The sequence below is a fragment of the Engystomops pustulosus genome, chromosome 5, assembly GCF_040894005.1.
Source record: "Engystomops pustulosus chromosome 5, aEngPut4.maternal, whole genome shotgun sequence".
Taxonomy (NCBI): domain Eukaryota; kingdom Metazoa; phylum Chordata; class Amphibia; order Anura; family Leptodactylidae; genus Engystomops; species Engystomops pustulosus.
In genome coordinates, this window is record NC_092415.1 from 49,981,765 (window position 1) to 50,008,136 (window position 26,372).

At 40.3% G+C, this 26,372-nt stretch overlaps 1 protein-coding gene across 2 annotated transcripts in view; it reads left to right on the forward strand.

Annotated features, from left to right (window-relative positions):
- The window catches only part of RB1CC1 (RB1 inducible coiled-coil 1), a 92,040-nt gene that overhangs the window by 35,737 nt on the left and 29,931 nt on the right, over positions 1–26,372 (forward strand). For both annotated transcript variants that reach the window (XM_072151918.1, XM_072151919.1), the window contains exons 7-16: positions 1,355–1,525; positions 12,699–12,883; positions 13,754–13,940; positions 15,619–15,700; positions 16,228–16,289; positions 17,005–17,108; positions 20,764–20,890; positions 20,971–22,874; positions 24,432–24,582; positions 25,955–26,063. In XM_072151918.1, coding sequence (XP_072008019.1) covers positions 1,355–1,525; positions 12,699–12,883; positions 13,754–13,940; positions 15,619–15,700; positions 16,228–16,289; positions 17,005–17,108; positions 20,764–20,890; positions 20,971–22,874; positions 24,432–24,582; positions 25,955–26,063 — 3,082 coding nt within the window. The remainder of the gene's footprint in view (positions 1–1,354; positions 1,526–12,698; positions 12,884–13,753; positions 13,941–15,618; positions 15,701–16,227; positions 16,290–17,004; positions 17,109–20,763; positions 20,891–20,970; positions 22,875–24,431; positions 24,583–25,954; positions 26,064–26,372) is intronic.

Below are 26,372 nucleotides of genomic sequence, written 5' to 3' on the forward strand. Positions count from 1 at the left end.
TGATAGTAGACAAACTTACTGCCGAAGTGACAGCAGATCCACAACTCTGCACCGTGTCCTCTAATGGAGCATCAAGTCACTTACTGATGTATAATGTGGGACTTTTGTATTGATCACCTCTAATCAGGGTCGGGTATCCTTATAATAATGGCCGGGTCAAGCACCTGACTACCCACTGATCACCTGTTGGTCACAGTAAACCAGAAAGTGCTGCTTCCTCCTGTGATATCAGGTCCCATGGCTTGTGTTTAGTTCTGTCCCAATCAAGTGAATGGACCCTAGCTGCAGTAATTCTACACACACTGGGCAACGCTGAACCCTGCAGGACCCTCTATCCCCTTTGTAATGAGGGCCATTGGTGCCTGAATGTGTAATGAGGGTCATTGGTGCCTGAATGTGTAATCAGGGTCATTGGTGCCTGAATATTCAGGTCAAATTTTGCAGTTCAGTTCTGCTCTTTGACGATATCAAGACAATATCTTTGGAACCACTTTACATATCGTAACAAATTTTACAATTTTTTTTTTTTTCATGACCTCTGAGACTAAAACTTGATATGATAGTTTTATTATTAACATTTTTTATGTTATAGGGTGCATTCACACGCGGTATGCCCGCTGTGCTGAAGAGGAGGAGGAGGAGATGACCCCTCCTCCCTCCATAGAAAACAGCGGCGCAGGGAATAGATACACATTACCGTCTATGGGCACATATATGCGGCCGCAAATTTGCCGCCGCTTGTTTGTCTCTACAGAAGGCCGTGTCAATCCATTTTTCAGGTTCCGAAGCAGAGGACAGAATTTCCCCTTATATATATTAGCAGGATTTGTCATAGGCCCGGAAATATACACTAACATTACAGTCAGGAATTGTATTTAAAAATCTAATTTAAATTAAAAATTTTGGCTGGGGTAACAATTATAAAATATACAGTTCGGACTGTATATGCAGTTCATCAAATACAGTTTGAACTCAACTCTTTACTACTATATAAAAATGAAATTATGATGTATAGCGTCCTCCACCTGTCAGCCAGTAAGTCGCTCCACTGTCGCATCACGTAGTGAAGCAGAGAAGTTCTGTCTTTCTTTAGAATGAGCCAGTTACACAGACTCCGATTCACAGACCGTACTTGAAGAGCTTTTGGGACTTCCTTCCATGGACTGGTTCTCCTGTCTACTGGCATTAGATTTTCATTTTTTTTTTGGAAGATCATCAGTATTTGTGGCCTGTTTGAATGTTCCTTGTATGTGATCACAATTGTATATGTTTAGTGCATTATTGATTATGTCATGAATTAGGCATTTTTTTCTCTGTGTCCTCTAAAGAGTTTTTTTCCCTTTATATTTTGTAGCTGGACCCGCGAATAATTCAGCCGTTCCTGGCCGAGTGCCGACAAAACGTTGCCAAATTGGATAATCAGAATATGAAAGCCATCAAGGGGCTGGAAGATAGACTTTATGCACTGGATCAAATGATTGCTAGCTGCAGTAGGTTGGTTAATGAACAAAAAGAACTTGCTCAGGTAAGTGTGCGTAGACACCTATTCCTTTTTGTTCAGAATGAGGGGAAGAGGTACAATAATCTTGGGATTTTCTAAAACTTTAAAAGGGTCATCCCCACTAAGGAAGTAATTCCCAATCCACAGGATAAGGGATAACTTGATTATCGATGAAGGTCCTACAACCGATCACGAGAATGGAACCCCCCAGCAATTAGGAGAACAGGGATCCTCACTTATGGGTGGGCTGGCAGGCCAAGCATAAGCCCTGCCACTCCATTGAATTCTATGAAATTGTCCAGAGATTGCTGAGCACATCGTTCGTCTCTCTCGGGCCACTCCCATAGATCTGAATGGAGTGACAGAGCTGGTGCTTGGCCTGTCAGTCCACTCATTGGCAAGAATGGGATCCCCATTCTCCTAATTGGTTGGAGTCACAGCTGTCAAACCCTCATCCTGTGGATTGGAGATGATGATAATAATAATCTTTTTATATAGCGCCAGATTAATTCCTAAGTTTGCCAAACCCTTTAGTGAACTTTCAAAAAGGAGGGTGAAATTAAGCAATTGTATACTCACATCCGTAACAAATGTACATAAATGAAAAGAGAAAAAAAGCAGATGTGTTGTAAGCACATTTTTATTAATTCACAAAAAAATATATATATACATGAATCCACTGTCACATAGGATGGGATAGCCCTGATGTCCCAATGTAGTGTAATATCATATAAAGTGCAATGATGTAGCCACCAAGTAAAAAAAATAAATTGGTATAAATAAATATTAATGATTCATCATTACCTAAAAGATCAAGTCCAGGTAGAAGGGGAGAGAAGCGGGGGACATGCTTGGTCTCTCCCTTTCTACCTGGACTTGATCTTTTTGGTAATGAATTATTAATATTTATTTATACTTATTTATTGTTTTTACTTGGTGGCTACATCATTGACCTTTGCACTTTATATGATATTACACTACATCGGGACATAGCTATCCCATCCTATGTGACAGTGGATACACACACACCTACCTACCTACCTACCTACACCTTTTTTTTTTTTTTTTTTTGCTTTACTGTGCATTAGAATTACAGAAAATGTATGTAGCTCAATCATTCATTATATTGATATTCTTCATATTTCGTGCATATCTAGTATTACTAAACTGTAGGAAGACCATTTTGTTCTTATCCCCTTTATTAGGGGTTTTTAAATGTTTTTATTAACCTTTTCTGTGAATTAATAAAAATGTACTTGTTTTACCAGAACATATGCTTTTTTTCTCTTTTTCATTTATATGCAACCCCTTTAACTCTCCCCTCTAACTGTAGCAGATTGGGTGCAGAATTTACTCAGTAATCCTGCCACCATTCGACAAGAATCAGAAAGCAACCAAAATCACTTACTCTATTATGCTGTGGATTCTCAGCACATACATAATTCTCTGTGCTTAGCTGCTTTTGAGTAAATTATTAAAATGTAGGTTGAGGAATTTCCATTTTCTCACTTCTATCTGGTTTAAGGGAAAACTGAACAGCTTTTACACCAATTAAACTAACCGCTAATTCAGGTAGGATGAAATGGATTATCTAGAATTGCCAGTTTTGTGTGAAATGTTGCTCATTATTAATAATAATAATACTAATATTATTAAATGTTGCTCATTATTATTATTATTATTATTATTATTATTATTATTATTATTATTATTATTATAAAAACAATCACTTTGAGTGGAATATGCAAAGCTGAAAAGAGTGACTTTTTGCCTAAGATGAGTCACTTTTAGAGGGTAGAGGGGTAGTGTCATTTCATATGAGAACACTAGTACGGATATATCATACCCTACCTGCAGGTGTCCTTAGTCTAGTAGTGTAAAAGCTGGTGACAGAGTCCCTTTAATCTTCCCCCATCACAACCAAGAGCGTAAACCTGACGGTAAATGCAGGATATAAATCATGAGATGACATCTGGACTTGTGCAAAAGGTAAGACCCGGTTATACAAATCTTAGGTTGGCATTTAGGTCAGTAATTAAGTGATTTGCTCTTTTAATTGTCTTTATGAATCAGTGAAATATTTATTCCTGATTAAAACTTAACAGATGGATAATAGGATTTTGATGGTTTTAATCTCTGTGAATGTCATGTGATGATTTTCACCACTGGCTGTCATCCTAGGCCGGGCAGCCTCACAGACATGATGACGGATTATCACATGCCTGGTACAGAGCAGTGAGAGCGCCTAAATTGTACCCATCGCTGTCCTGCTCTCTGTATGTCTCTCTTTTTGTCTGTAAACAATAAAAATCAAAAAGTTATGGCTTGTGAAAGAAGAGGAGTGAAAAACTGAAATGCCAAAAAAAAAAACCTTGAAAGAATTGACAGAAATTGGCAGGTTCAAGCTTAAATACTTGTAGAAAGTGTTTCCCAGAATGGTCCTGTAAGTGGCTGGCGGATACTTGCTTGACTCTTGGATGACATGACTTTTTCCCTATAAACCTGCTCCTCGGACACAGATTCTATGGCTTTGAGTCACAGCTCAGTAATTCACTTACACGTATAGCAAAATAGCAGATAAAGATATTACTGCACACAATTGACTGTGGAGGGGATTTTCCTGCTCTCCTTATTATGCTTTATCTGTCTCTCAGTAGTAGTTAATATGACTGTTTCTGATTCATCAACCTGAAAAAGTAACTTTTACTCAAGCTCTTGTGTAACAAGTGAACTTTATAGAGTCTGCGTCTTGTTTCTATATCGACACCGTTAAAATCTCCCTAGGACAGTGATGGCAAACCTTTTAGAGATCGAGTGCCCAAACTTCAACAAAGACCCGCTTATTTATCGCAAAGTGCCAGCACAGAAATTTAATTTATGATTTATACTCCCTTCTCTGTCACAGTTTTCATTGATACCAGCCCCTGAGGACACCAATAAAGCAGGAAATAGTCCCAGGTAGAGTTGTCACTTTAATATAGCTCTGTGCACAGCAAGTCCTGGGCTGTCTGGGACTGCAGGAAGATACCTGGAGTCATCTCTGGTGATGGCCTGAGTGCCCACAGAAAGGGCTCTTAATGCCACCTCTGGCACTAGTGCCATAGGTTAGCCATCACTGCCCTAGGATATCTGCAATTTAGATAAATAAAAATCTACCACTAAATCCAGTATGATAACCCAGGGGCACCTACTCATAGATCCAGGCACCCCTATATTTGTTATCCATGACCTCCTTCCTTCTAAAATCAACTTTTATAATTATTCTAATGAGCCCGAAGGAATACCCGAACCCCTCTGTATCCTTAGTGCTGAGGGAGCTGTCGGGGGCGGGGGGGGGGGCATTAATAGACCATTAATAACACATATAAGAAGATCACCACAGTCACGGTGCCTGGATCTATGAGTAAGTGTCCCTGGTTTATCAGGATGCATTTGGTGGTAGATTTCCTTAAAGGGTCAGTAATGAAGTAGGAGAATAAATCTGTGCTGTATTTGAGTGATTACAGGCAAACACAGCACTAAGTTTAGATGTGATTCATCTTCCCGTGAAGTCATTGGTAACATTAACCTTGCTGAGAATCTGTCAGGAATGGATATGCTACTTAATATAGTAAAGGTACATACACTTTAATAGTCATCATGTGATTGGCTTATCTAAATAATACAGTCTATACCTTGCTTATTCCAGATCATATTCTGTAGCTGAGGGCATGCTACCACTGTTATTAGTATTTCTTTATTTGTCTTAGTTTTTTGTGTTGATCTTTGTTGAATTTCAGGACTTAAAGGAAATCTACCATCAGAATCAAGTGTGGTAACCCAGGGAATCTTACTCATACATCCAGGCTCTGTGACTGTGAGTCGTCTTATATTTGTTATCCATGGCCTCCTTCCTTCTAAAATCAACAATTATGCTGGGGTGGTCGCGAAATGAGGGTATACACATATAAGGTGATAACCACAGTCACTGTTCCTGGATCTATAAGTAAGTGCCCCTGGTTTATCTTGCTTGACTTTCATGGTAAAATTGTATACATCTTAAAATTTGCTCAAAAAACACTGTTTGCACATTCTTACTGAATAGTAAGAATACTGAGGCCTGTGTTTGCAGTACTTGGACATTAGGTTCTTCTTCTATAAGTAAAGGATTTCCCGCTGTTCCTGTTGTATGCAACTTTACAGTAAATCACACCATGTCTTGTGTTGGTCCCTGGATGAACATATTTAGTGTAATTGCTTTATGATGTGTCCTCTGACGGCTGAAATAAATTTCTGGAGATGACCTACAGGGAAGCCTCTGAATTGTCTTCCTCCTCTTCATTCTTTGTCTCCTTTCCTGTGTTATGGCTGTATTTATGTAGCACGGAGGTCCTGATGGGGGCATGCTGAGCCCATATCTATATATTTAGAGGTCGCTGTAGTGATGAGACTCAGCAGAAGAGAGAAGATGTCCTGTTAGGTTTAAGGTGATTCTCAGGAGGATGAGCTTGCTGGGGGGGAAACCTCCGGGACCCCAGTGATTAGAATAAAAGAAATCTACTCGTACATGTGCACCCAAGGGCTTATATGAATGGAGAGCTGCTTGGGCTCCATCTATTTCTGTCTATTGGACCAATGGGTCTGGCAGTACCATAGAAAGAAAAGAGCACATCGCTGTCTAATTGACATTGTTACTTGCAGGACCCTGTTACTGTGAGGGTAAGTCCTCTGTGCTGACTACTATTTATCCATTATAGGATAGAGCAGTGATGGTGAACCTTTTGGAGACCGAGTGCCAAACTACAACAAAGACCCACTTATTTATCGCAAAGTGCCAACACAGAAATTTAATTTGTGATTTATTTTCTTCTCTGTCACAGTTTTCATTGATACCAGCACCTGATGACACCAATAAAGCAGAAAATAGTCCCTGGTGGATCTGTCACTTTAAAATATCTCTGTGCACAGCAAGTCCTGGGCTGTCTGGGACTGCAGGAAGATACCTGGAGTCCTCTCTGGTGATGGCCTGAGTGCCCACAGAAAGGGCTCTGAGTGCCACCTCTGGCACCAGTGCCATAGGTTAGCCATCACTGGGATAGAGGATGTTATGGGTTGATGCACCTTCAAGAGGTTGTGCCAACTTTCCCCATCTACAGGATAGGGGACAGCGGTCTGTTAGGTAAGGGTCCGACTGCTAGGACTTTCACTATTTTCGTGATCTTCTGGCGCCTGATTATGTGAACTTTCCACAAGCAATCAGGAGAACGGTGGTCTAGTTCTCACTAATTGAATGAAGCAGCAGGTCAAATGTGTGTCCTGCCGTCTAATTCAGTACTATGGGAGTGGTCAGAAATTGCTGAACTCAGTACTCGGATTTCTCCAGCACTCCCATTAGTTGTCTGTAGTACAGGAGATCCCCAGCTTAAGGACATTCGTCTTACAGACGACCGCTAGTTACAGGCTGACTTCTCTGCCCACTGTGACCTCTGGTGAATCTCTCTGGATGCTTGTGGTTAGTTCCAGGCTACAATGATCAGCTGTAAGGTCTCTGTAATGAAGCTTTATTGATAACCCTTATTCCCACAACAGCAAAAAATTTGTAACAAAAAAAACCCCCAACTTTTGTCTGGAGTTACAATCATAAAATATACTTGTTCTGACTTGCATACAAATTCAACCAAAATCTAAAGAACATATCATGTACATTACCTGGGGAAATTATGGGATTGTTAAAAATTTTTTGTACCGCTACTGATCAATGCTATGTAGCGCAGGTGTAATTTTTGTCATCCAAATGCATAGAATTTTAATAACATCAAGCTTACAAATTAAAATCCGTTTTTTGTTTTGTATGGGATAGATGACAATAGCATAGCGCTCGCTGGAGAATTTCTCCCTCCCTTACAGATAAATGAGAGCTGCTCAGAGCTTGGTGGGAAGTGTGTGCAGGTCACGGAACAATGTTAACCTTTGACGTTATTTTATAGTAGCAAATAACATTTAAGTATACGGCAAGAGCTGAAATGAAGCAGTAGCTATTTTGGCAGGATTCCACAGTAAAATAGCGCCATATGATCTTTTGGCTGGGCTTGATATATCACAGGTGGAAAGTATTTTAATTATTTTCCATTAAAGGATGAAGTAACATGATCATTTTTACTGTGAATGTTGGGAACATGTAAACAGTTGCGGCCGTCACAAACTTTTAGGCTTATATTTCATACTAGACTCGGTTCACATCACGCTTTTGCCGTATTTCAGATGTGCAGGTCTGTATACATAGCCATACTGTAGAAATTGATGAAAATATGACTATGCATACAATTGGACATCAGGGCCAAGTGGCGATCCGTAAAGGTAGGCCGGAGCACCTCTGGCTCATTAACGCATTTTTATAACGTGCTTTATAGACATCTGCTGCTGTTGCAGGATTCAAGAAAAATATCAGATATTCTGATGGTTCATGTCCTCTAAATGTCTGTTCTTTTCCTGATCTAAATATTTAGGCCAGGGCTGACCAACCTTTGTTGATCCAGGGGCCACATTGTCATAATGCTCAACTTAAAGGAGCCACAACCGGTAACCAGCACCCTAGATAAGCTAGCACCCAACCACAGTACAACACAAAATGTCACCCCAGACATGATAAATACAACTCCAAAGACCAAATACTGCAGAGAGCCCATAACAGACACTTCCTAAGAATGCTGACCAGAGACCAGGATATGATTAAAAAATGGAGACCCCAAATCAGACAATACATACTCAAGACCTCTCAATATTAAAGTGAATACTCCAGATCAGACAGTTATTAAGAATACAGACCCCAGATTACTGAGGTGAAACGATTGCAGGCCCTAGTGACAGCCGGACTAGACAATACATACCCTAGCCAATATATAACCCAGACCTAAGACTAGAATTTTTTTTTTTTATTGCTGCTTACCTCTTTTCACTCTACACTCCTGCAAGACCCATAGCTGTGTGGTTCTTGGAGCAGGAGAGGACAGGGTAGCAGGGGCGTAACTACAGGGGTAGCAGCCATAGAGGCTATTATGGGGCCCACAGTGTCAGGGGGCCCAGCTTCTGGGGTATTGGGTGTGGATATGCTCTATGTCTGTGTATGGTATTGTATATGTATGTGTGTATATAAATGTAGGTGATTTGTACCTCACATGTGTGAGTATACAAATATGTAAATATTTATTTTTTTGGAGGGTTAGGGGGAAAGGGCTCATTCAGAAGTCTGCTTTGGGGCCTTGCCTCTCCTAGTTATGCCCCTGCATGGTAGGTGTTAGTACAGGTCAGAGGGATCACCCCTAGCCCAAGCGCTTAGCCACCAAATATTATAAGAAAAGCTAGGTTGTCATAAAAGGTACAGTCTGGGTAAATTGTGTGACATGGAGAGGGTAAGTGAGCAAAAGGATAATGGAAATATTCCTTTAAGAATGTTTTTTAACCCTTACTAGTCTGTTTAATTTTGAATGGACACAAAACACATATATAGCAGATTGGAGTCTTTATCTTTCAAGAAATATTTGAATGAAATATTCCATTAAATGTCCTGTATAATATTGGTGTGAAGTAAGGCAAGAAGAGGTGATGTAAGGTACAGGAGTGTGTCTAAAAAGATTTACCTCATCGCCCAGCATGTTCCACCTATCATAAATTTGGCTCAGCTTCTGCCTGTCTGGTCTAGTTTTATGCCTTCTAAATTTAAGACAGTACTGATAAAATCTTCCCACTGTCTTTCCAAGGTTATGCACCATTGTGTGCTCTTCAGCTGTACTGATCTGCTCTGACACTCTGGGAAAAATGTGAAATATCCTTGGAGGTTGGAAGTGTTTAGTCTTATAAGGCTATCAGTATGTGAGGGGAGAGGAGACAACTGATGTTGACTCTTCCCATCCATGGATCTGTTCCCAAACTTCTTGTGGGGTAGTATCCAGAATCATAAAATTCACATCGGAGAAAATTATCACTACCATGTATAACAATAAAAGAAGCATAAAGATGTGTCTGCTGATGCATCTACTCACTAGTAGTATACCCATTTCACACCTTAAAGGAGTTGTAGAAACTTTGATTGTTATCACCTCTCCACCGGACAGGGTGTAACAAGCTGACAGCTAGGACCTCCACCAATCATAAGGATAGACCCCCACCGATCCGCTCGATTCAATAGTATGGGAGTGCCGGAAACTGCTAAGCACATCATTTGTGTATTACTACCACTCTCATTTCACTTTTTTAAAGGGAACCTGGCAACAGAAATTGATCTAATAAACCACTTCCAGTATGTTGTCAAGCAGCTGAACACCTTCCAGATCAAGTTTGTTTCAAGCCCCGGTATAGTGGCTTCATCCAGAAAATCTACTTTGAAGTGAGATGTGAACTGGTTGTATAAAGTCAAGGAGGTGGAAAGTGTAACACTGAAGTCAAGCTCTCTCTTGCTCAGAAAGCCCCCTTTATTGTAATTGATGGTACTACATTCAGGGAGATCACTAACCAGAACTTCTGAAGTCCAAAAAACTTCCGAATGTCAATCACAGAGGAGGAGGTGATCAGAGCTCCCCACCTTGACTTCAGTACTAAACTCTCCACCTCCTTGACTTTATACAACCAATTTACATGTCACTTCACAGTAGATTTTCTGGATGATGCCACCGCACTGGGTCATGAAAGAGACAATAACTAGAATTACGCTTGTTACGCTTTTTGACAATATACTGGTGCTGGTTTATTAGACCAATTATTGATGACAGGTTCCCCTTTAAAGGACACCTGTCATCAGGTCTGTGTCACTTGTCCTGTCACCTCTACCTGTTGGAGCAGATCACAAGGATCCCATCCCAGCCTTTATCTAGTTATTTCATACATTATTCATTGTAAAATCATCTATTCTTTATCATATAAATGAGGCTGGTCACATGGTCAGAGGCAGTGATGTCACCCCTGTTACCCCTCCCCTCTCCTCCCCCTACTCATGTCTGTGTGTAATGTATAGTAAAGTATTGCTGGTATCTGTGCTGTACCTGCTGACATGCTGCATCCTCCTAATATACAGGTGAGAGACACAGACATCAGCTACACATGAATCTGACATGTTCTGCTGTAACATGGCTGCCTGGAGCTGCTGTATCTCATCTAAACACACACACATGCACACACAGGCTGCAGGGGGCGTGGCCACCAGCACCAGGAAGCTCATCATTATACAGCCTCACATCATTATACAGGCTGTCAGTCATGCACTGGGGGTGTGGCTGTGCCTCCCACTCATGAATAGAGTGGACAGCTTGAATATGCTAATGCTTCATTGGACATTTCACAGGTCATTTGCATACAGCTTTAGGACCTCATTGCTTAGGTTTACAGGCATGTAGAGGGACAATGAAGGGATAGAGGCAATGCTCTCTAATGGCAGTTTATGAAAATATATTTAGTTTAGGGGGGTTATTTTGCATGACGGGTTCTCTTTAAAGAGAACCTGTTGCATCAAGGGGCCAGGGAACCTCACCCACGCAGTCAATTCTCTCAGTGCTGGGCCTCGGCATATGGACCCTCACCCACCAACAAGTCATCCCCTGTTCTGTGGAAAACAGATAATATGCAGCCTTGGTACAGGCCCTTGTAGAACGACCTCTTAAAAGCACTTGTAACATAACACATTAGTCAGATTTACTGGCAATTCCAGATTTACTACATATGCGTTACATGTAACACGTTTTTCTTATTTTTCCTTCTATTATTCTTTTCATGCAGATGTAGCTGCTGATTCTTTGCCTAGACAGATTCTCTGCATCCACTACAGGCTTCTGTGGTATTTTATACACTTTGTACAAGCTGCTGAGCATATTCTGCGTGAAAAGTCAGATTATCCCAGTGAAGATTAGCACCACAGGACAGGGCTAATCCTTGTACTAATCCTCCGGTATATCCCCAGTGGAAATGATGGCATCAACCTCAGATCCTCCCACAGATGGACCTGTAAGAACACATAGCACATCCCATAGGCAATCTCTGCAGAGGAGGACATGGCGGAGTGCAATGTGCAATGTCGTGTAACATCAGGTGCCAGTTTGCAATCACTGCAGGATAGTTTAGAAAATATGGCTGGAACTTGGCCCTTATTCCATCTGTATAAGTCATGCCAGATGTGTTACAATAGCTGATTCTGACGGGAAATCCCTTTGCTAGGGTTTGGTTACAGATAGTGCTGGTCTGACCCTAATACTAATCAGCTTCCTGACCAACATAATGGAAATCAAACCACGCTGTCTTATCTGTTTAGGCTAGGGTAACATCTGCGCCCATTCATCTGCCCCAATTCACATGCCGCCTCCAGCTCATATTACAGAAAAACTTGGTTTTGTGGCTATACTGATGGGTCAAAAAGAAGATTATCCTTCGCGTACCACAAACTGCACACTCAGCATAACACTTGCTGAACGTTTTATAACTTGAGATCTGCACTTTAAACAATTTTTCCTTACACTACGTTTGAATAGGCCTAATTTCATCCCTCCTTCCATCCATATTCCATATTCCATCCCCCTTCCCAGACTTCTGCGTATTCTGTCATGACAAGACAGTATTTACCATATATTAAAGTGTAGTGCAGTGTAGGAGAGCAGATGGGGAGCAAGAAAGGAGTCTGATTAGTGAAGAAAGAAGTGTTTTTCTCTCAAACGATATTGTACAATTTTTTTATTTTCAAAAGTTCCATAAAGTTATGCAAACTTTGTTTGTATTTGAGTGACCTATTGCAATGGCCTATTACCACTTTGGGTTGTGACAGAGTCATGAGCATTCTAAATTGTAATATAAAGCGTTTATATATAAATATATATAATTTTTTTTCGATTTATGTTTTTCAGGGTGTGATCACAAGTCTCGTTTAACGCATGCATTTAAAAACGCATTGCAATAGCTGAAGAGTGATTTGCCTAATTAAACAGCTGCTAACACCTGTGTTTACAAAACACAACCGTTAACACATTGTTAACACATGTGTTAACATCACGATTGTTAATGCATTGTTAACGCGGTTAACGCATGTGTTTTGTAAACACAAGTGTTAAAAGGTGTTTAATTAGGCAAATCACTCTTCAGCTATTCCAATGCGTTTTTAAATGCATGCGTTAAACGCGACGTGTGACCGCACCCTCAACCTTTCGACAATAAATTTATGTAATGATTGTTCTCTTCCTTCTAGGGATTTTTAGCCAATCAGAAGCGGGCTGAAAACTTGAAGGACCCCTCTGTGTTACCTGATTTGTGTTTGAGCCATGCAAATCAACTAATGATCATGCTAACGAACCACAGGAAGCTGTTGGATATCAAACAGAAATGTACCACTGCCAAACAGGAGCTTGCCAATAACCTACAAGTTCGATTAAAGTAAGAATGTTTCTTGTGAAAATATTTCTTTCTTTTCTTATCCACCAAGAGGCATGGAATGAGCCAAAGGTCCGCACCTCTCAATAAAATGTTAACATCCCGATAAAGAAATCTGTGTTGTCCTTTGCTATTTTCTGACCATATCAATGCAGTCATTTGGAGGGATTTATTGTACACAGGCGCATCGTGACCCAGGGTTAAAGGATTGTACACCAAGCACACTGACATACTGCTTTCACACACGCATGCGGCAGCGTGCTGGAGAGGTGGAAACAGTGCTGCATGGCCCTAAACACTGGGAAAGATAAAGTATGCTCCACTTTTTCCTGTGTACATTACACATGGCAGCTGGGTCGCCATACATGTCTTTGGGAACGTATACCTGGCTTCAATCTTGTGGACAGATATATACGTCCCCACGCGACCCATCTGCATGCAGTCTGAATACTCTACCATGGTGTACTGCCTGCCTTTCACTAGACTCCACCCCATTAAAAGATTTCTGTATATTTAAATATACCGACTTCTTTCTTCCAAAAACAGCTCCTCTCCTGACCACTGGTAGTGTGCAGTACTGCAACTAAGTTCCATTCATCTCTATACAGCTGAGCTGTAATACTGACACAAACCATGGTCAGGTGTGGCGCTATTATTGGAAGAAATAAGCTATTTTTGCAACCTCTTTAGTGATATCCAGTTAATAGTTGTGATTGGTGTGTTTTTATAAAAAACCTGAACATTTGAGTAACAGATTTATCACATTGTGCCTTAGATCACATTTACACAACCCGCAGACCACAGCGCCTCTCTCTATGGCTCGAGGGAGTATATTAGTTGTAATATGTTGTGTTATGTCTTTGCTTTCTTTAGGTGGTGCTGCTTTGTAATGCTGCATGCCGATCAAGACGGGGAAAAGCTGCAGGCTTTATTCAGACTTTTAACAGAGTTACTTGAAAGAATCAAGATTGTGGAGGCGCTAAGTACAGTCCCACAAATGTATTGCTTAGCGGTAGTAGAAGTTGTAAGAAGAAAAATGTTCACCAAACACTACAGAGAGGTAAGTCAGATATATCATAAAATGGTGTCATTAAAATACAACATATCCTAAAATAGAGTAAAAGTGGGTTTAATAAATAGTTTCTTTTTTTTTTGTGGTTTCATGCTTATGCTACACTCTTTAAGAGTGATGTTGTACAGTGCAGACCAAAAGTTTGGACACACCTTCTCATTCAAAGAGTTTTCTGTATTTTCTTTACTATAAAATTGTAGATTCACGAAGGCATTAAAACTATGAATTAACACATGGAATTATAGACTTAACAATAAAGTGTGAAACAACTGAAAATACGTCTTATATTCTAGGTTCCTTTTGCTTTGATTGCTGCTTTGTACACTCTTGGCTTCTCTTGATGAGCTTCAAGAGGTAGTCACCTGAAAAGGTGTTCACATCACAGGTGCCCTGTCAGGTTTAATAAGTGGTATGTCTTGCCTTATAAATGAATTTGGGACCATTTGTTGTGTTTTGCAGAAGTCAGGTGGATACACAGCTGATGGCCTTACTGAATAGAATAGAATTTGTATTATTTGTATAATGGCTAGAAAAGCCACTAAGTAAAGAAAAACAAGTGGCCATCAATACTTTAAGAAATGAAGGTCAGTCAGTCCAAAAAATTAGGAAAACTTTGAAAGTGTCCCCAAGAGTCACCTCTGCTGCGGTGCATACGTTCATCTAAGTCACCAGCCTCAGAAATCGCAGGTAACAGCAGCAGACACATCTCTACAACAACTGTGTGCAGCAGCCTTCATGGTGAAATAGCTGCTAGGAATCCACTGCTAAGGACAGGCAACAAGCACAAGAGACTTGTTTAGACCAGTGGAAATCTGTGCTTTGGTCTGATGAGTCCAAATTTGAGATCTTTGGTCCCAACCACCATGTCTTTGAGAGACGCATAAAAGATGAACAAATTAATTTTACATGCCTGGTTCCCACCGTGAAGCATGGAAGAGGAGGTGTGATGATGTGGCGGAGCTTTGCTGGTGACACTGTTGGGATTTATTCAAAATTGAAGCCATACTTGAACCAGCGTGGTTAGCACAGCATGTTTCAGCTATTTCACCCTGTTTTAGTTTAGTTGGACATCATTTATATTTCAACAGGACAATGACCCCAAACACACCTCCAGGCTGTGTAAGGGCTATTTGACCTGTAAGGAGATTGATGAGGGGCTACGCCAGATGACCTGGACTCTCCAGTCACCAGACCTGAACCCAAACAAGATGGTTTGGGGTGAGCTGGACCACAGAGTGAAGGCAAAAGGGCCAACAAGTACTAAGCATCCCTGGGAACTCCTTCAAAACTGTTGGAAGACCATTTCTGGTGACTACCTCTTGAAGTTCATCAAGAGAATGCCAAGAGTGTGCAAAGCAGTAATCAAAGCAAAAGGTGGCTACTGTGAAGACCTTAGAATATAAGACATTTTTTCAGTTGTTTCACACTTTTTTGTTAAGTATATAATTCCACGTGTGTTAATTCGTAGTTCCACATGTGCCTTCGGTGCAAATCTACAATTTTTATAGTCAGGAAAATTCAGAAAAGTCTTTGAATGAGAAGGTGTGTCCAGACGTTTGCTCTGTACTGTAGGTTTTACAATCTATGATGTGATGTGGTCCATGTGCTTTTGAATTAAATACTCTTCAGTTTGCTGATAAGTTTTAATATATTTTCTCCATTACAGTGGGCAAATGCCTTAGTCAAAGATGGAAAATCTCTTTATGAAAATGAGAAGGCAAAAAGGGAAACTTTTGGTAAAATCTTTAGTAAGTATTGTATTCTGTTTCAGCTTATGTCTGAGGCTGTGTGTAAATAGCTGATATGCTTGTTTTTCACTGACTCTTTACTCTTCAAACTCTTCAAAGAGTTGTCCCAAGTTTAAGATAATAATCTTATTGATGGGGTACAACTGCTGGGGAGTAGCTGGTCGAGCTTGTGTTGTGCTTCTCCATCGTGTGACTGTGGCAGTGCTGGAATTTGAGAACTGGCACTCCCGTAGAAACAGAAAAGAGTGAAAAGACACATGATCGACCTACCATTTCACTATTTACTGAGAACCAAACCCCTGCACTCATAAACTGTAGGGATCTGTTCTTGTGATCAGTAGGTGGCCCAGCTGTTGAACCACCTTATATCCCCTGTACATGAGATATGGGATCAGAATGAAATTTCGAATCGATTTGACCATGCAAATATTTATTAGTATTTTTTAGCTTGGCTGAAACTTTTATCCACTCCCCATGACTACATCCATTCCTAATGCACAGTTATAATTCTATTTTTATTGAAACAGGAAAATCCTATTTACGAAATCGGCTCTTCAGAGGACTAGACTCTTGGCCTTCATCCTTCTGTGTATGTATAACTTTACTTCTTTTGTTGGACATTTGCTTTTAAATAGTAAAATTATAACATCAAATGGGTGTATTAACGCGACCATTTGAGGGACGTATATCAGGCTATATATACGTTCTCCATAGGCGTCTATGGTGCCCGTGCTTGGTAAGGGAGCACGACAAGTGCACTGTGCCATGGTTGCAAGAAAGATAGAGCATGCTATATCTTCGGCCTTTGCAGTATTATTTTCTATGGAGAGAGGAGGGGTGGGCAGCGCCTATACTATTCTGAATTTAAAAGTGGCCTTTGTCAGCATTCTGAACCATTTCAGTAGTTTATTTTGCAGTACCGGGCTCCCTGCCAGCAGTGTGTGGTGAGTCCCGTGTGGGCAGCTGCAGCCTGTGTGTGTCTCCCCATGCATTCTTCCTCTCTTCCACCCCATCCCCCCGGATGACTGTGGATCTGGGGGAGTGTGGATCTGAGCCAACTGGCACAGGCACACACCGGATGCAGGACTTGTACACCAAAAAAATAGCAAGTCCTAATAAATGTCACCCATTGTGGATTTTTGGGGGTCCTAAAGCTGATTTGTAAAGCGCTACAGAATTTGATAGTGCTAAATAAATAAAGATTATTATTATTACCAGTAATCTATAATCCAAGATGCATTTTACAATGTGAAATGATTTGTTCTTTGCATTATTTTACTAAACATTTTACGTTTACAATTTAGACTCGAAAGCCCCGGAGGTTTGATAGTGAGCTTCCGGATATCTCCCTAAACGACCTGCAGTTTTTACAGTCCCTGTGTCCTCCAGAAGTCCAACTTTTCCTCAGGTACTGACTCAAATGCAGTTTTAGTCCCTAAAGCAAGTTCAAACTAACAAACAAAATAACTCGGAAATTCATAATCCTCAGTTAAATTTGTTGTATTATTTTTGCATTAAAGATAAATTGTGTACATTGGCGTGTAACTAATAATGTCCAGAAGGACATGCAGGGCTTTGTTCACATCAAGTTTGAGCCTATGCTGGGATATTTTCTTAAGGCATTTAAGTGGTATATAGTGACATACATCACCCAGTAATAATAATATATATTTTTTCTTTTTCTTTTTTTCCCTATGTCTCTCTGAATAGAAAATTGTAGTAGTAGGGTTTAATAGTAACCTTGTCATTCTTGTTAGATTCATAGATTTTTTAAAAATTTTTTTATGGAAAATAGAAATTTAAATGATCCCCTTTTTCATGGCTCCACATCCTATTAATATTAGACGATGCCCTCAGAAACTACAATGTATCTAGCTGAAAACAAGCCCTCATATGTCTCTGTTAATGTAAATGGTATGGCTTTTGGAAGGTGAGGAGTAAATATTGTAAAACCACAAATCTGAAAATGGGCAACAGCGTTTAAAGGGGGCGACAGATTTTTTGGTGCTTATAGCAAAAACAATGGAAAAATTGTCAATGTTCTTCTTCACATAGCAAGGTAACATGTCACACTCACAGACTGACACGTTTCGACTATGACACTTCAACTGTGACATTTTGACTTGCTATGTGAAGAATAACGTTGTAATGGAGGATCTGTAGTGCTGGAGTATTTCCTATTATCTATTTGGATGACACTGTTTCGGTGAGCCTCCGAGTCATGCACGAGCCAATTGTCTTGAAATTGTGGCTGATGTGGAATTGACTTTAGATTTGGTGCTTAATTGTACTTTTAAGACAAATGAATCCAGTTTTTAATCCTTTCCACTCACTTGGGGATATTTATCAATCCCATTTGCCCAAAAAAAAAAAAAAACTTGGTGTAGGAGCCCTGAAATAATCAGTTACTGACTAGATACCAGTGATTGTGATTATTTTCCCTTTCACACCATCTCCATGTCAAGTGGGTGTGAAGTGGGTGTGAAGTGGGTGGAGCGTTGCGTTGCTGCCCGGCGCCTGTGCCCTACCTAGACCATGGGAATGTTCATTTTGAAAGTTTGAATGGTTTTTGTACAAAACTACACCAGCTAGCAGCCGGCACGACCTCCAGCCGAATGGGGCCAAAGCCTTTTCATGTATCCGGCAGAAGGGTGGGGCTTAGTTCATTCATGTTACTTTGCATGGGGTTTCTTGGTACGGTTTCTCAATTTCCACCACAACTTTTCTTCTCTCCTATCATCTCACCTTTCTGACCCTTAAAGGTTAACTGCTGATGGAACGTGCTGCAGAAAACCTACTAGGTATTAAGTGTTTCAAAAAAATCTCCACATTTTTCCTCCTTGCTGCCTCTTGAGATGCTCTATAGAGCATTTTCTAGTTCCCATTCCTTTTGACATTTCATATTGCTACAATGGTGAGTCATAAGAGCAAGCAGGTGGTGACCTGGATGAAAATAAATCTTATTAAATTATGGTAGCATTCAAAAGCAGCACGTATGATGTCTGACATTTGAAATATTGCGCTAAACAAGATGAATCCCATTTCGCTTTAGAGGGTGGAAAAAGATTTACGGTTTGCATGATTGTATATCTCGATTTCAGCCTTAATAGTTTCATCAACCAAAAGCCCTTGGGGATCATTGCGGTGGGCTCTTACTTATCAAGCGGAAGATTGGTATTTAAAGAGGATGTCCTGGAGACAAACTTCTTTTATAACATTAGGGCATCTGTAAGATGCTGTAATAATGTTGAGATAATGTAAGGATGCAGCCGAGTGGCCATGGGGAGCAGCAGAGGGACTACAAGATCATCAAGTCATACAGGTCAGTGGACCCTGTTGATTTTTTGATGAGGGACATATAACATAAGGAATGGGACACATCGATTTGACATGCCTAATCCCAATCTTTTTACTATGATAAGCCACTGCCAAATGTGATTGGATTGTAAATTATGCAATTGTAACCAAATTATCACAAATGGTGCCATTCAAAATACTGCTGTGAATGAAAAAAATATGCGAGCTGTCTTGATTTTAGAACTCTCAACTTACAAAGAAGACCTCTGTCTTATCGGAAGTTTGACATTTGGGTAACTTGATTCATGGATGTGTGTTTGTGCTTGTGTTACCCATACAATTTGGACTTAAAGGGGTATTCTCGTCTGGGCATTCAAATTGAATTTAATTAATCTGATATATATATATATATATATATATATATATATATATATATATTTTTTTTTTTCTTCAATTAGATGTTATTAAAAAAAAATGTTCCTGTGTGAAGATAATTTCCCATAAATGCCATAAATGTAGTCATATGGTGCCTTAGAAACAAGACTGTGTCCTTGGATACGTCCGCCTCTGCTGGAGCGATTGCACAAAGAAACTAAAAGTATATGAAATTGCTGGGAATTCCTGTATGTCCCACAGCCTGTGGTAATGATTGCTGAATCCATGTCTGGCCACCACTGCCAAAGTGCCGGGTGGTTGTTTCTAGCTATATTTATTAGAAGTTATCTTCACATGGGAACATGTTTATTAATTACATCCAATTGAAGTAATGTTTAAATATGGCAAATGAATTAAATTAAATGTGAATCCCGAGATGGGAATACCCCTTTTAAGGAGATTAAAGGAAACCTACCACTTGTAGTGGCAGGTTTCCGATGGCAATACCGAGCACCAGCTCAGGGTGAGCTGGTGCCGGAGCTTATTTTCGTTAGTGTTTTAAACCGCGGTATCGCGGTTTAAAACACTTTTTAAACTTTATAGCCGGCGCAGGCAGGTACGCGCTCGGCGCTTACCGTGCGCTCGGCTACATAGGAAGTGAATGAGAGCCGCGCGCATGGTAAGCGCCGAGCGCGTACCTGCCTGCGCCGGCTATAACGTTTAAAAAGTGTTTTAAACCGCGATACTGCGGTTTAAAACACTAATGAAATTAAGCTCCGGCACCAGCTCACCCTGAGCTGGTGCCCGGTATTTCCATCAGAAACCTGCCACTACAAGTGGTAGGTTTCCTTTAAAATTAATATGTGAAACTTAAAGGGGTTTTCCCCATGAAGGCCTGTGGATAGGGCTTAACTTTAAAGGGGTTTTCCCACAAAGCAAAGTGTACCACAACGAACAGCAAAAAGTAGTGGTCCAGCGTGTACATGCAAAGTCTCAACACAGTCTCTGTGTACAATGCAGGTTGTAATCATCATTTTCTAACAGCTTTTCACTCTGCAATTATTGTCTGTGAATCTGGAGTCCTCTCTGTGCTGATAGGGGGAAAACCTATTACTATGTGAATTTCAGAAACTTTTTAAGTCTAACACATTTAACAATGTCCAGTCATTTTAGCCAATGTCCAGAAACCAGTCAGTTGCGTCTAAAAGATGAAGGAATGCTGCGGGAAATATGGAGGAAAATATATGGGGTTGGGGTCTGTGAAATGACCATCCATCTTACAGTTTCTTACTACTCCTATGATATGTGTATGCCCGCTCTTACTACATGTTCTTTATTTTAGTCACATATATTTGTGTTTTACATTTAAAATTTGTGTTTTTCCTCTTTAGGGTTCCCTTGCTTTGTGATTTTGAACCTTTACACCAGCATGTACGTGCTCTACATAACTTGGTAAAAGCTGCACAAAGTTTGGATGAAATGTCACAGACCATTACAGATCTCTTAAATGAACAAAAGGTAGAAGTGTAAACCTTCTAGCTAAAGAAAATACACATTGTCTTATACAGTCACCTAATGTTCCCGCTTTTAATTTTTAGGCTTCTAATGGCCAGCTTTCCCCTCAATCTGTAACGACACCAAGGATTGAAAATGCAACCGAAACTACAACTACTACCTCATCCAAGTCTCCTCCATCGCTCAGTCTTCAGGGTCCCATTTGTCCTTCTGTTGCCATTCCAGGACCTTTAGAAGAACTGTCTCCAGACAGCATTGATGCTCATACATTTGACTTTGAAACAATTCCCCATCCGAATCTCGAACAGGCTATTAAACAGGGTTCTTTGGATTTGGACTCATTAGCAGATAGTCCAGAATCTGATTTTATGTCTGCAGTCAATGAGTTTGTTATAGAGGAGAATCCCATCTCTCCCAATATCAGTGATACACAGAGTCCAGAAATGATGGTGGAATCCCTTTATTCCTCTGTTATAAATGCAATCGACAACAGACGGATGCAGGATACAAAAAGTAAAGCTAAAGATGACGGCGTGGAAAATACATCCTTAAAATCTTGTCTGGAGCGATGTAAAATAGTTGCCCAAGAATCGCAAACTAACTTGAGGAGTTTCAAGGAAGAGCTTTTCCACTTGAGGAAACATATTCAGAGGGAACAGAATGAATTTGCAAATGCTATTAAAACCGTTTCTTCTGAAATTCTTAGTATGCTTGAACACACCAAGGTTTCTTTTGAAAGCGCCTTAAAAACGAAGCATTTGGGGGAATTGCGACTTCTACAAGAATCCTATGAGAAACGGCTACACGTATCGAAACAAGATCATGACGTGAACGAGGAAACCATCACCAAGTTAAAAGATGACATCGCAGGCCTAAAAGATGATTTGCACAGTAAAGATAATGAATTTGCTGCAATCCGAAGGGAAAATGAAACTTTTCTGTGTTTACAGAGTGAGAAGGATGAAAAAGTTATCCGCCTTGAAAGTGCCATGAGGGAGCAGACGTGTGAAATTCAGAAACTGAAGCAGTCCCGGGAAGCGGCACTCGAGGATTTTAAGAAGCTTCATGCCGAAAACGAAGATAAACTCCGGCTACTTAAAGAGGAATTTCAGATTTTGGAGCAAACACATCTAAAAGACTTAGAAGAAAATTTAAAGCTTAGGCATGCCCAAGAACTTGAAAATGTAATAACAGAACATAAGTGTGGTCTAGAAAAGCTAAGGAATGATCAGAAACTCAAAATCGACCACTTGCAGGAATCTTCTTCGGCCGCTGTTCAAGAGAAGGAATCTCAGTTGCAAGAGTTAAACTGTAGACTTTCTGAACTCTCCGACATTCGATGTAAATTAGAGGTGGAGTTGGCCCTAAAAGAAGGAGAAATAGAAGAAATTAAATTAATTCTTGAGGAAAGTAAAATGCAACAGCAGGACGACTTGAAATGTCAACTGGATGAGAAGACGGAAGCCCTGAAGAAGGAGATCCAAAACCTAAATAGCCTGATACAAACTCAGAAGGAAGAACACGAGCTAGGACTCGCCCAACTTAAAACACTATTGACAACTGAAAAAAATCAGTGTATTTCTGAACTTTTAGAAAGGCAAGAAGCAGAAACCAGTTCATTGCAAAGAGACATTAGCCATTTAACTTCAGTCCATCAAAAAGCTCTAGAAACAGAGAGCAGACTCCAGGAGGAGATCAGCGTCCTACGTAGTCAACTGGATAAGAATTTGGAGGTACTTAAAAAACAATCTGAAGACCACGAGAGGTCTTTGAAGGAACAGAAGGACTTCTATGAATTGTCTATTGCGAAGCTTGAGGAAGAACGAGATCAAATTTTGACCACACAAAAGCTGGAAAGAGAATCCCTGTCCCTGGAAAAGGAGGAATGTGCACACCTTGCCCTTAAAGACTATGAGGGGCACAGACAAACTGTTGAAAAAGAGCTTGTAGAAAAAATTCAACTCCTTGAGAAGGAGTTGAACCAGAGGTAGGAAGTGATATCATATCTGTTGTGAGAACACAATCTAATTTTAATGGATATTCATAACCCATCACGTTAGAGTAAGAGGTAGATAGTCGCGATCTCTGAGATGAAATTTGCCATATGAATATATATATATATATATATATATATATATATATATATATATAAAAAAATTGGCCCTAAATGGCTAATATGTCTGATATTTTGATGAATGGTCTGTTGTGGAATGCAGCCTCAGAAATTTCCTGCAGATGGTACCAGAGCAGAAGTTTATAAATGATGTGAGATTGTACCATTCGGCCATGATTTGGCTAGTATACGTGCCGATATTTCTTTCTGAAGCTGGATCAGCTTCAGCTTGACAATTTTTGACAAGTAACAGGCAAGTTTCCTTAGAAATAATAAAGAAAACTTAAAAGAGCGGAAACATTAAGGAATCGATTTAATTCACCACCCACTTTGTTCAAGTAACTTCTTATTTCCCAGTGTGATCTGTAACCTAAAGTAACCCCTACTGGTTTCATAATTTTCTCATTTCTTTTCAGAAGTTTATAATTCACCCATGTTACCCGTTTTTTTAGGTTTATCACCTATTGCATAAAATCATACTGCAGACCATAAATTTTGCTGTCACCAGGGATCTCATTTTCACTAAAGACAGGTTACAGAAGCCTTTTTCAGCTGCATTGCAAATAAACCTTTTTGCTATCTTTAAGCATTTGCATTACAATATAATTGTGTGTTATAATTTACCTTGCACCCCAGGGCTTGGGATTTGGTTTGGATGCGTTTTAAAAAACAACATGTGACTTTTCTGTGCTGCAGACTCCTCAGCTCTCAGCCCTTACCTTTGTGCTCCTGTACAGCTCCTCCATAGAACTCACTGTCTGGTGAGCTGACATCATTGTGAGAGGGAGGAGCTGAACAAGATCCTAATTGTAAAGTTAATTTTGGAAGGATGGAGGCCATGGATAACAAATATAAGAATATGACATGTGTCTAAGTGTGAGTAAGTGTCCCTGGTTTCTCATGCTTGGTTTTGATAGACTTGGTAGATTTCCTTTTAAGGACAACAGTAGATGTATTTTTTAGATACCTTTATAGGATCTGTTACAAAAAAAAAACCTTCTGTTAGTAAAGTAGCTCCAGTTTTTAATTTTGCTGATCACGCTCAGTATGAAAAACAGACCATCGAAAAACCGCTCGCCATCCGATACTTCAAATGGACAGGTCAGGTCCAACTAACCGCTCAAATAATGGATGATGTAAAAAATAATACTAATGGACACCATTACAAGTCCATTGAAATCAATGGAGAAAAAACGTATCCATTAGTCATCCATTATTGACAGAAAGCAAAACACAGATGAGAACTTGGCCTAACTCAGGTCAATGCAGCTGCACTGGAGCACCGGAGAGAGGTAAGTATAGGATATTAAAAAATATGTAATCCCAGACAACCCCATTAAACTATAATACTGTTATAATTAACTTATAAAACCCAAGCATTAATGTTGTCTTTATTGCGTTTCTTAATGATTTCCTTTCCTCTGTTTTAAGTCCTTCTGAGTTTGCGCATAGTCTGCTTTGTGAGCTTAAAGAAAAGCTTCAGCGGGAGAAACAGCTGATCTCAGAGCAACTCGACCAGCTGCAAAGGGAAAAATCTGAAGAGCTGCAGAACCTCAGGATCTCCCTAATAGCAGAACAACAGGTTAGTAACTTTAGGGCCCAGTGCTATAATATGTGTTATCCTCATGCACACATTGCAGATTTGATCAGCATTTTTCATAGTAGTATTTTTGAACTGGAGTAAGACCTCATGCACACGACCATGTGTTCAAAAACAGGCTGCAAACCGCTCGTCTCCATAGGAAGCTGGGCAGCTGCACCGCAGAAACGGGCAGCAATAGTACCTGCTTTTTATATATTTTGTGGCAAGACCCAGAGGGGTCCAGAAAGAATGTAGAGAAAGAATGAAGGGTACAGCAGGATGACCTCCGAAGATAACGCAGCCCTGTGCACACCTTCTCACTTGGAATGAAATCTCTCCGTCTCAGCCACTTTTCATCTTTATGGGAGGGGTGGGGGTTCCAAGTTGTGAACGACCGGCCCGCCAGATTTTACTTTATTATCCCCCGGTGGAGACTGTAGCAGGTCAGACCTGTCAATGCTGGAGACAATTGTATACACAGATTATCAATAACCATCTAGGACAGTGGTGGCGAACCTATGGCACGCGTGCCAGAGGTGGCGCTCAGAGCCGTTTCTGTGGGCACTCAGACCATCACCCCAGGACAGAGTTCACCAAATAGGACCAAATCCACCAAATCTTCCTGCAGTCCCAGGCAACTTAAGAGATGCTTTAAATATAAAGATCTTTTAAAGCAACACTTCATTAGCTGTTTGGAACTACAGGAAAAGTGAGAAGGTGTGCACAGGGCTGCGTTATCTTTGGAGGTCATCCTGCTAGACCCTTCATTCTTTCTCTACAGAGAGACCTTGGACCCTACAATGATGTTATTTCAACTGTATTGGCTGCCTCAGGGGGCCAATATCATTGAAAGATGTGGAAGAACAGGCAGCAATACGTTACTGTTTAAAATGCCATGTTGGCACTTCATGGTAAATAAGTGGATTTTGGTTGTGGTTTGGGCACTCTGTCTCCAAAAGGTTTGCCATCACTGATCTAGGATTTAGGGAGCTGCTGAACTTTCACAGTGATCCTAGTATCCAAATGAAGCAATGAGGCCACAATTATATAAAATGGACCTTTCACAACTCATTACATGTTTGGTTTGTATCTTTAACATTACTGTTGGGGTTTACACCCCATTGGTTTTTGGGAGTCAAAACAGAACAGGTGTAAATATTTTCATCATACCTTATCACTGGGCTCCCACACCTAGTTTTACTCATAATAACTGATGCAAAAATCAGGTATAATCTGGTCCTAACGTGAATACTCATGGTGCTGAATTTTATTTTTCCTGGTTAATTTCACAAAGCAAAAATGAACAGTATCAGCAGGGAATAGTATGTGAATCATTTGGTTTATCCCTCAATGTCTTTTCTGTTCTTCGTAGACAAACTTTAACACTGTTTTAACGAGAGAGAGACTCAAAAAAGAAAATATTATTAATGAATTAAATGAGAAGTTAAAAAGTGTTACACAGCAGCAAGAAAGAGATAAAGGTAAGTAGTATCATCACTGGGGAATATACTAATATTAAAGGGGTTATCCGGGTGTTAGAAAATACTGAGGGCCGGGCTGGGGTGGGCTAGTTAAACATAATAAACATGTACTTACCTCGTCCGGTGCTGCTGATGTCCCGTTGCGCGGTCCGTCTCCTCTGTGCGCCGGTTTGTATACAGGGGCGCACAGTGAGCTTTCCGGACGGCTTGCAACACTGAGAGATAGGGATGGATGGGAGGAGCCGACCAGAAGCTCCCTGTGCGCGGCTTCTGAGCCCCTGTAAACAAACAGGGGCACGGATCAAACGG